The sequence below is a fragment of the Gymnodraco acuticeps genome, unplaced genomic scaffold (assembly GCF_902827175.1).
Source record: "Gymnodraco acuticeps unplaced genomic scaffold, fGymAcu1.1, whole genome shotgun sequence".
Taxonomy (NCBI): Eukaryota; Metazoa; Chordata; class Actinopteri; order Perciformes; family Bathydraconidae; genus Gymnodraco; species Gymnodraco acuticeps.
The window spans coordinates 174,522-185,956 of record NW_022989777.1 but is presented as its reverse complement, the minus strand read 5'-3'; the positions used below and the strand labels follow the sequence as shown (position 1 = coordinate 185,956).

At 43.3% G+C, this 11,435-nt stretch overlaps 1 protein-coding gene across 1 annotated transcript; it reads left to right on the top strand.

Moving 5' to 3' along the window:
* The first annotated feature begins 769 nt into the window (after nt 1–769).
* On the top strand, nt 770–6,169 carry LOC117548531 (THAP domain-containing protein 6-like). The gene is made up of 5 exons (XM_034219889.1): nt 770–866; nt 1,146–1,338; nt 1,498–1,611; nt 5,356–5,898; nt 6,064–6,169. Exons 1-4 carry the CDS (start codon nt 787–789, stop codon nt 5,440–5,442), a joined length of 474 nt encoding a protein of 157 aa, XP_034075780.1. The 5' UTR covers nt 770–786; the 3' UTR covers nt 5,443–5,898; nt 6,064–6,169.
* The last annotated feature ends 5,266 nt before the right edge of the window (nt 6,170–11,435 follow it).

The following is an 11,435-nucleotide window of genomic DNA, read 5'->3' as shown; positions in this document are numbered from 1 at the left end:
ATGTAACCCAATTTGTGTTCTTTGAAATTGAAAAGGATATCGCATTGTGTTTGTTACTTTCGTTGCAGTTGTATATGTCTTAAGTGTAATTTGGCTTGGCTTCCTATTTATGGACATGCTTTTATTTTGAAGGAGAGTTAGCGCTGTTGACAGGAAGTTGTTGTTGCTATGGAGATTAACGGAGAAAAGTAATATCTACATATAAAGACGGAGAAAGTAAACAATAACGTTTATGGTTAAGTGTTAGCACCCCCCGAAGAGGCACAAGCTCTTACGTTGATATTTGAGTTTTCAATAAATTCAATTTGAAAAAAAACTGGGAAAAAACAAACAAAACGAATATCCGAATAGTACTCCAACGAACGAATATTCGGATATTTGGGTACAGCCCTAGTATGTATAAATAAATACTAGTGACAGTGACGTGAGCAGTTATGTGGAGAAAACACCCCAGATGCTTCGCTGTCGTTTCCTGAATGATAATAGGTCGCTTACGGTTGTGACCCGTTATCCCCGGTATACCGGTATACCTTAGTCAGCGCCCCTAGTTACACCAATCAGCGTGCGATTACTGTACAGCCAATCACAATGCGTGACGTCATTGGTAAGCGACGGACCCCGAACACATATGGTAGGTCGAACACATATGGTACTGACACCATAGACTTATAAAGAGTAGACGCCGCATTGGCTGCTGGGGCGCAAGAAATACGGCCGCCATCTTGGACCGGTCATCCTACAGACATTCTACCATGCATTCAACCCATAGACAGCAGAGGTTTCAAGATGCCAGAGCACTGTGCGGCGTATTGCTGTGCAAATCGGCGGACGATTGCGAACAGGGGTCGGGGGATTACTTTTCACAAGTAAGATTCAACATTATTATTGGTTGTATTTTGTAAATAGAATATTATTGTACTGTATTGATGTCCGCCAGTGAAATCGTAGCCAGCAAACATTATGTTTATGGCCAACTGAGACTTTATAAATCGTATGCTGCTATAACAAGTGAATTTCCCCGTTGTGGGATGAATAAAGTAAAATCTAATCTAATCTATCCAGGAAGAAGAAGGAAGAAAATAAGCTTGACCTCCTTCTGAATTTTTTTTGTATTGACTCTCAAATCTCCCGTTTTTATTTTGAAGGTTTCCCAAAGACAAAGATATGAGGAAGAAGTGGGAAGTTGCTTTGAGGAGGGAAGGGTTCACTGCAAGCGAGTCATCCGTGATTTGCAGTGAGCATTTTAAGCAGGACGAGTTTGACAGGACAGGACAGATTGTCCGACTCAGAGATGGTGTTATTCCCTCCATCTTCAGCTTCCCGGTTCACCTCCAAAGAGTAGGTGTATCATCATAAGGCTATTAGCATTCATAAATGTAAATATTCTATTATCAATAACAGGGCAGGGTGAAATACCTATCTCTGTGTGTGTGTGTGTGCATGTGTGTATATATATATATATATATTCTTTTCAAGTATTATGCTTCTTCATTTTAGCCGGAAAAGGGCAGGACTACGTCTACTTCCAGAAAAGCTGAAGAGAGCCTGTCTGTGGCCCCTCAGGACGACCCAGAAGCTTCAACCTCACACTCACAACCTCAGCCTAATGATGTGAGTATTTATATTTTCAACATCATATCATAATGGTCCTAGACAAAGTAAAATCTCTCTTGTTTGTTGCCACTCATATTAAACACACTCACAAATAAACCCATACACACACAATTGAAGACATGTTGAACATGCATTCCTGGCACACTCACACACACACACACACACACACACACACACACACACACACACACACACACACACACACGCATGATGCTGGCAGTGGCTTTGACAGGTGATGACTATAAGAAGGAATGTGGGCCATACTCTAGTTGTGTCAAAGTGATGTGTATGAAGTGAAACATCACTCAAACCATGTTCATCCCTCTTTCTACTAGGATCATAATAATAATAATAATAATAATGCATTTTATTTATATAGCGCTTTTCACAACTCAAAGACGCTTTACAGTATGAGGGAGGGTAGACAAACAAGGACAGGCAAACAAGTAAGTAAAAAAATAAAAAGGCAGTCAAGAGGAAGTTGATTGAGAGGGGGGGGGGCTTATGGGTAGACAGAGTTGAAAAGATGTGTTTTGAGGCGGGACTGAAAGACTGTGAGGGACTCAGAGTCACGGAGATCTTGGGGGAGGGAATTCCAGAGCCTAGGAGCTGCCACTGTGAAGGCTCTGTCCCCAAAGCTGCAGAGTGTGGATGTGGGAATGGATAGGAGTCCGGCTGCGGTGGATCTGAGGGACCGTGGGGGTTGATAAGGAGTGAGAAGGTTTGTGAGATAAGGGGGGGCCAGATGGTGGAGTGCTTTGTAGGTGAGGACCAGAATTTTGTAGTTGATGCGATGGGAGACAGGAAGCCAGTGGAGGTCTTTGAGGACTGGGGTGATGTGATGCCATGATTTGGTATGCGTGAGGAGACGTGCAGCTGCATTTTGAACCCGTTGGAGTCTGTTGAGGGATGTAGTGCTGATGCCGTAAAGAAGTGAGTTGCAGTAGTCAAGGCGGGAGGAAATGAAGGCATGGATTAGTCGTTCGGCTGCGGGGCGGGTGAGAGAGGGTAGGATTTTTGCAATATTGCGGAGGTGGAAAAATGAGGTTTGACTGTTTGGCGGATGTGAGGTTCGAGGGAGAGGGTGGGGTCAAAGATTACGCCAAGGTTGCGTGCCTGAATTGGAGGGGGGAAACAATGGTGCCATCGATGGTGAGAGTTATGTTAGTGACCTTGCTGAGGGTGGATCTGGAGCCGATTAGGAGGAGTTCTGTTTTGTTGCTGTTCAGTTTGAGGAGGTTATGTTGCATCCAAGTTTTAATAGCTGTAAGACAGGAATCAATGTGGGTAAGAGGTGGGTTATGGAGGGATTTGGTGCTGAGGTAGATCTGAGTGTCATCAGCATAGCAGTGGAAGTTGAGGTTGAAGTGGCGGAGTATCTGACCGAGGGGGAGGATGTAAATGATGAAGAGGAGGGGGCCAAGTACTGATCCTTGAGGAACGCCTTGGGTGACTGAAGCTGTGGCAGAGAAGTGGTTTGGGAGGGAGATGACGTGGGATCGTTCAGTGAGGTAGGACTGGAGCCATCTGAGTGCAATACCTTCAATACCAATGTCCCTGAGTCGGGTGAGCAGGATGTTGTGGCTCATGGTATCGAAGGCTGCACTCAGGTCGAGGAGGATGAGAATATTGAGGGAACCAGTGTCAGCAGAGGTGAGGAGGTCATTGAGGACTTTGACGAGTGCAGTTTCTGTACTGTGGTGAGGACGAAATCCAGACTGAAGGGGTTCATAAAGCTGGTTGGTTTGGAGATGGCAGTGAATTTGTTTGGCTACAATGCGTTCAAGAGTTTTTGAGAGGAATGGTAGGTTGGAGATAGGGCGGTAATTAGTGAGGGAGGAGGGATCAAGACCAGGTTTTTTGAGGATTGGAGTAACAGCAGCAGTTTTGAAAGCAGAGGGGACGGTTCCATAGGACAGCGAGGAGTTGAAAAGGTTAGCAAGATAGGGGCAGAGGACGGGGAGGCAGGACTTCAGGAGAGGAGTGGGTAGAGGGTCAAGGAAGCAGGTTGTGGAATTTGAGGAACCGATCAGATGGAGTATTTCAAGTGGGGTCACCAGGTTAAACTGGGAGAGGAGGAGTCAGGAGGTCAAGGGAGATGGGGGGAGAAATGGTAGTGGTGGAGGTTGGGGGAGATGCTTGTATATCAGATGGAGCTGAGAAGGAGTGGTTAATGGCGTTAATTTTGTCTGCGAAAAACTGGAGGAATGAGCTGCAAGTAGCGGAAGTAGAAGTAGGGAGATTATCAGCACGGGGTTTGACGAGCTTGTTAACTGTGGAGAAGAGGGTCCTGGGGTTACGGGAGGGGTCAGTGAAGATGTTGGAGAGGTAGGCAGATTTAGCGGCAATAAGAGCATCTTTGTATGCATTGAGATGGAGTTTGTAGCTTATGTAATGGACTGTGAGGGATGATTTATTTGAAAGACGTTCAAGTTGGCGGCCTCGCTGCTTCATTTTACGCAGTGCGGGTGTGAACCAGGGTGAGGAGGTCTTGAAAGTAACAGTTTTATTTTTGAGGGGGGCTAAAGTGTTGAGGAAGGTGAGTAGGGTGGAGTTGAGGTGGTTGAGCATATCATTAGGGGAGCTGAGGGTTGCGTCCAGGGGGAGATTAGACGATAGCAATTCGGAGAGATGGTTATGGTCAATGGAGTGTAGATTACGGAAGGTGATGTTTCTGGGTGGGCAGGGGTTTCGGGTGGGGGGGGGCAATGGTGAATTGTAAGAGTTTGTGGTCGGAGAGGGGAAATGGGCAAGGGTGGAGGTCAATCACTGGGAGGTTGGTAGAGCAGACGAGATCAAGAATGTGTCCTTTGTCATGGGTCGGGAAGGTGACATGTTGGGTGATAGAGAAAGTGTCCAGTAGGGTTGTGAATTCGGATGCCAGCTTGCAGGTGGGTGAGTCAATGTGAATGTTGAGGTCACCAAGTAGTAACAGACGTTGAGAGAGGGATGAGGCAAGTGTGAGGAATTCAGTGAAATCGGAGAGGAAGGAGGGATGAGGTTTAGGAGGCCGGTAGATGAGGATGACTGTCAGTGAGGGAGGGGCTTTGAAGGCAATGAATTCAAAGGATGATACTGAGGGGAGGGTTAGTTCTGTGATCTTGATGTTCTGATTGTGGATTACAGCAAGGCCGCCACCACGGCGGGAGGGGCGGGGTTTAGTGATGTATTTAAAGGATGGATCATAGCTATGTCTTGCCTGCTTCTCCTACTCCTCTTAAGGCCAGACTCAATGAAGCTTTAGCAAGAATGGAGAGTCTCGAGCGAGAGAGGAAGAATGCCATGGCTAGAGAAAAGAGGGCAAAGACCACAGTGAGGAGTCTTTTGGGTGATTTGAGGGAAAATAACCTCATTAATGAAGAACTCAAAGAGAGGCTTGATTTCTACTCAGGTAAAATGAAATTAGCACTTTGAAATTCATGTACATCTTACTCTTACACTCTCTATTCAACTCCTTTGTTATTATATGAAGGGGACTTATTAATTTTTTCTCATACAATTTCAGATCTTCAAATAGACTTCAAGGCAAAGCAGGGCCATGAGTACTCAAAGGACCACAGAGAGTTTGCCCTCACACTCCATCTACATGGTCCAAAGGCATATAAATACCTCAGAGAGACTAAAAATCTTCCCCTCCCTCATCCACATACATTACAAAGGTAGTCTTAATGTTGTTCAATTTTATTTTTGGAAATTACGGTTGCAAATACGTTAAATAGCTACTTCTCAATTTTTTTACAGGTGGCTGTGTTCGGTGGATGGCAAGCCTGGCCTGAACAAGATGATGCTGGATATGCTGGAGAGAAGATGCCAGGAAGACCAGGCTAAATATGGATGTGTTGCACTCATGTTGGATGCCATGGCCATCAGAAAACATGTGCAATATAATCCACATAACCAGTCAATGTCTGGTTTTGTAGACATGGGTGATGGAAACAATGAGACCGATGTTGCTACTGAGGCTCTTGTGTTCATGGTGGTTGGCCTACAAGGACATTGGAAGGCTCCCATTGCATATTACCTGACGAAGTCTCTGTCACCTGAAACACAAAGGGTCCTTCTCAGTCATGCTTTGGAGGAGCTGCATGCACGGGGCATTCGGGTGGTATCTGTCACGATAGATGGGCATGTCTCCAACGTCAGCATGTGCAACCAACTTGGGTGTGAGCTAAAGGGAAACCCACAGGAGCCACTTCAAACCAGTTTCCCGCATCCCTCGACTGGTGACAAAGTATTTGTAATGATGCATGCCACATGCTGAAGTTGGCACGTAATATGTTGCAGGTAAATGATGATTGTTGTAGACCTATTTGTACAAGTTATGTCTCTGCTGCTAAAAGTTGTATCTAAATATTGTTGTCTGTTCATTTGCACAGTTATGGCTGGACGTGATGATCAACATTTTGCTGTTTGTACTTGTTTGAGCAGTGACTGAATCTTTCTCTGCAGGCATACAGTCCAATTGCAACGACCACCGGACAGATCAAGTGGAGGTTCATCAATCATCTCAATGATGTGCAAAAAAAAGACGGACTGCATGCTGCCAATAAAATCACATACAAGCATGTCTACTTTGAGAACCACAAGATGAGGGTGTCCCTGGCTGCACAAACACTGAGTCGCTCCGTGTCAGTTGCTCTCCGCACAATGAGGGATCTTAGGTACTCTCAGTTTAAAGACTGTGAGGCAACGGCAGAATTCATTGAGGTAAACAGTTAGTGATTATAGAACCAAGTACGTGTTTGTTTTTAAATAATTGATCAAAATGTGATTTGAGCATCAGGAACAATTTGTTGATAATTCTCTAAGTTCAACATGCAAATATTTTCATGAACCGTGATATTGCATATTCATAAATACAAAAGTGTGTATATAACCTTACACATACCTTCACAAATGTTAGAGTGGTAAAGCTCTGTGTGAAATGTGCTGTAGCACAAAGCAGGCCTATGGAGAGAAGGAAGTCAAGCAAATACTAAGTTTGCATGTTGAACATACAGCTTAGAAATAAGTACTCTGTTCTCTTTATATCTTGAATAGATGAGTATTGATTACAACTATCTGATACCTAATGAAACACTGTAATGATAGTGATTTAGATGCCGATATTTCTTTATAGATTATTGACAGGCTGTTGACACAATGAATGGACGCAATCCTCGTGCCAAAGGATTCAAATCTCCCTTGAGTGCTTTGAATTGGATAGAGAGGAAAGCATTTTTGTCAAGAGCCAGGGAGTACTTGCTCACTTTGGTGACAAAAGATGGAACACCACTTCACCGATCTAAGAGGTCTATTCAAATAGTGCTTGTTATTCATGCGTGAAAAGTTCACGACATGAGTTCAACGATACTCTGTTCCGTTATGCATCGAGTTCATAAGATGCTCTGTTCTCTACATCAGGTTCATATGATGCTACTGTTACAATGTGTTTTCCTTTAGTTTGGTCTGCTAACATGATGCTCTTTTATTTCAATGTTTTTCTGTGTTCAGTTTTGTTTGTTGGAATGATCTTGTATTCATTGTTTTTGAGGTCCCAGATGCTTCTAAATAGTATGTATTCCACAACATCAAGTTTTGCAGGTGTCAGAAGGAGGGTATGTATGTTGAAATGATGTTCTCTTGTTTCAATGTTTTTCAATCTGCAGTTTTGTTTCTATTTGAATGATCTTGTATTCAGTGTTTTTGAGGTCCCAGATGCTTCTAATGGTACGTATTACACAACATCAAGCACATGTAGGTGTCAAAATGGTATGTATTGCATGTGTTCTTGTTCTCTAGTTATCCCAGTTCTGCAATTACATTGTTCCTAGTTAGCTAAGTGTCCTACAAGTATACTGTATATGTTTTGCCATGATCAGAGTAATAAAATGTTTTTCTTTTGCAGGTACTTGTCAGTCATCGGATTTGTCATTAACATCAACACGTTGATGCTGATGATTCCTGAACTGCTCCAAGTTCAGCGGTATGTCCTCACCTACAGGTTCAGCCAGGATCACTTGGAGCTCCTATTTAATTCCATCAGAGCGTCAGGTAGCGTTGATGTTCTTTTAATTGCAATACATTCTGAAAATGACTTATGAGTAATGTATGTATTGTGTGCCTGTTTTCCATACAAGGTGGCTGGAATAACAATCCATCTGCACGCCAGTTCCAGGCCATCTTCCGCCGTCTGATGGTTCGGTGTGGTGTTTCACCTAGTGAGACAGGCAATGTGGCAGCCCAAGATCACACTGTGTCCCTGTCTGCGGTAGAGATGTCCTCTGCTGAAACTGCTGAAGAGCACCCATCTCCACTCGCCAACATTTCGGCTGTTGTGAGTGACCACAGCTATCTTCCCACTCGGTTTGGTGGTCTGGTGGAAGCTTGGTCAGAGATGCTGTACCTTCATCATTTGATGAGAGCTACCACCTTCTAGCCCTGAAAAACAACGGTGGCCTAGTGATTCCATCACAAGGCACAGTGAAGGTGCTGAGAGCTGCAGAGAGGGTGATTCGCCAAGCTTCAACAAGGCAAGCTCCAAAGGTGTCGACAGTCACCTACATCGTCCGGGAGGAGATTGGAACGGAGAATGTTTTTCAGCTTGGGGAACACATTGAGGAGACGCAGTTTGGCATCAACAACCATTATTCCAACTGTTATGGAAATAATTGTCATAGACGCCAAGATGTGACATACAGGACAAACCTTGATGTCTGTTTACCTCCTTTAAGGACACAGGCTGCTTAGCCAATAATGTTATTGTTCCCATTCTGTGACCGGTCAATACTGGGTCACAGATGGTCTGTGTTGTGGGTACACTGGGACACTTCCTTCTCTGTATTTGTGGACTCCAAGGTGAAATCTTCGAGGTCATAAGTGTCCGAGGCAAGTAGCTCAGTGTTCCCACACTGTTTAGGCTATCTTCTCAAATATGTTGTTTACTCTCTGCGAAACCAGTTAGATGGGCTGGCAAGAGAGAGGCTCTCCAGAATTGACGTGGCAACTCTACCGTGAAGTCAGAACCTCTGACTCTTGGACTTGTGATGTGAATCCTCCGGCCGTAACTCCAAATAAACCACCAGTGTTTGACATCAAAGCTACTGCTCCTACCGTGTCTCCTTCCTGAGTCGGTGACTCCCACTGCATAGCTACACAGAAGTTTCCTCTACAAATTGGCGTTGTCGGCAGGATGCCAACAGATCTTCAGATTCTGGTAAGTGTGATTTTCAAATCTACTTTGGACATTGCCTTATCAGAATCTGTGATTGACGGTATCCTAAAATTACCTGTGAAACTGATCGGCTGCGTTTCCTTTTGGTTAATGAACATTTGGGGATGATAAACCCAGGGAATCAGTGTCTGGGGACTCAGTCCTGGCTTATTTCCTCTGTGTGTGCTGCTCGGGACGGAAGTGTCATACAGGCATACACAGCTCATGTTTAGAGATACCTTAAGGAAAGAGCATCAGTGAAGTGGAGCTTCTGTGTGAATTGAAAGCAATGTAAAATATTTGTATTGGACAAATCGCCGGATTTTGAGGGTCTTAGCGGCCAAACATAGCAGTTGAAAATAAGCAGCCAGAGATATTTACTGCTATCACCTCTCTGTAAAAACACGGCTCCAGCTGCAGCCTTGCGTGTGTGTGTAAAACCTCCCCGTGTGTGTGTGGGGCTGGAGCAGTGCAGGCTGAGAGGGAGAAAGTCACAGCTTATTGTCTATAGGCTTTAACTCACGGCACCACCGTCCTTCAAACGGGACGGTCTAAAAGCACTCGTTGTTTAGGACCGCTTTTCTCATGGTTAGACGGGCCAGCGCGAAGTGCGTGCATCACCCGATGCGCTACGGCTCTCTGGAGCAGGTAGCGGTCAGGAGTGCATACATACAATTATAGGCTAATTGATCAGAGGTGTGTAGTGGCAAGCAAGCATAGGCAAACTGTGTTTCACCTTGAGGTGAACTCGATAGCAAGTATATATAGGCTGGTCGTACGGACTACAGTCAACTGAGCTGTTGTTTGGATAGAAAGGGCAGGGAAAAAGTCTGTGGGCTCCGATCGGGGGGGCACAGCGCCACTAGAAACAAATAGCCTAGTGGTTGTCGCAAGAGGATAAGCTAGTTATCGTTCTTGGACGGCTTTCAGGCACCGATAAATCACTTGTATACAAGGGTGAGGCGTGAGAAGACGCCCCACTAATTCCCCACCCCCCTCTAAGATCTCTCTAAAATCCGGACTAAATTGAGCTGAAGAGCTTTGCTGTCGCGCTGGTGTTTATTACGAGTTCATGTTTTGTTTGTCTGATTGTTTGTATGGGGGTCTATATTGGTTTGTCCCGCCGTCTTGTGTATGTTTTGTAACAACTAATAATGAATCAGTCCATAGACAGGGTAAAATGAACTAAACTTTAGTTATCTCACCAAAAGTAAATGACTTGAGAAAAATAAAAAGAGTGTTTTTATGTCCTGCCTCTGAGTGCAGGGGAACATGTAAACAAGAAGCCCACTGTTCAGGGTGAGCGCTATAGGTGTAAGAAGAAAAGAAGATTATATTGCTTTAAGAATCCATTCTTAAATGGTATTGCTGGTATGTTAAGATATCTTTGTGACCTTGTATAAACCCTATGCCCGTCCTGCGCCCCGAGACCCTCAGAGACCTGCCTGAGGAGATCAGAGTTGCAAAATCTGTTTTTGTAGGTCAATGTTGTATTATTTGTTTCATTTATTCTTAATCTATGTATTGTATAGTAATAATGAATAAAAACGTAATGTATTGAACACATTCCGAAACAAAGCAGATAAGACAGAACTAGACTCAGACATAATACTAATTGTTGTTGAAACCTTTTGCGCTGTTGCAGCAAAATGGAAACTGTGTTAATTATTCTGTTCCAACTGGCCACTGGAATCAGGTAATTAATATAAGTTGAAGTTCAATTACAGTTTTAAAAACAGTTTAACATTCTTTATTAAACTGCTTCAAATTATTTCTCGTATCAACCAATTGGTCTCCATAGACAATACTAAAATTAAAATAGTTGTTAAACTACTGACAAGTTTTCTGAAACCGAGCTTATGAACAACAGAGTAAAGGTTGCTGGTTAAGCCAGGATCAATATATTTGTTGAAGTTTTTATTGTGTGCATAATAAATGTGTTAAATTAATTGAGCAATTCTTTAAAAGTATAATGTTTCAATCTCTTTAAAATAAGTAATTACAGTTACAAAATAGGTGTTGTTTTCCAAGGGCCTCTTTTCCACAGGCCCACACTTTGAATCATAACACTCCCAAGTCCTACAGAGATCAGTATCACTTTGTGTTGCAAGCCAAATCCAGGGGTTCTACTCGAGCCCAATTTTAAATACCATAAAGAAAAGTATTGAACCCAGCTCGAGCTAAATGTCAAATGTATTTAATTAATGTGCAAGTGTTTTGATTTATTTAAAATGTTCCAGTCTAGCTTCCTTCGAGTTTAGTGTAAACAACAGATTGGTTCTCATAACATTCTCACTGCTGTGCTGTCCCAAATGTTTGAAACCTTGGGCAGATAAGCACACACACACACACACACTTTGGATGAGTAATCACTTCATCCAAATTGTAAATTGTTGCCTTCTTTAAAGTTATTAGTAATTCAAGATTAATTATTAAATTAAATTAGGTACATAACAATAAACAAAATAACTTTGATTTGATCATTTTGTTCACAACATTAGACCTTGTCCTCTAATCTCTACTAGAATAAGATAAGTGTGCATGTTTGGGTGTGGAACACTCCTGTAATGTACCGAATCTTGTTATCCTTTTCATTACAGAGCTGGGAAATGGTGTATTGCTTAGATTC

What these genes read in the sequence shown, in the direction of transcription:
- LOC117548531 (XM_034219889.1), top strand. Translation starts at nt 787, where the DNA reads ATGCCAGAGCACTGTGCGGCGTATTGCTGTGCAAATCGGCGGACGATT. An exon ending in CGGGGGATTACTTTTCACAA is followed by an intron (nt 867 to 1,145) that starts GTAAGATTCAAC and finishes TTTATTTTGAAG; the next exon opens with GTTTCCCAAAGACAAAGATA. An exon ending in TCCCGGTTCACCTCCAAAGA is followed by an intron (nt 1,339 to 1,497) that starts GTAGGTGTATCA and finishes TCTTCATTTTAG; the next exon opens with CCGGAAAAGGGCAGGACTAC.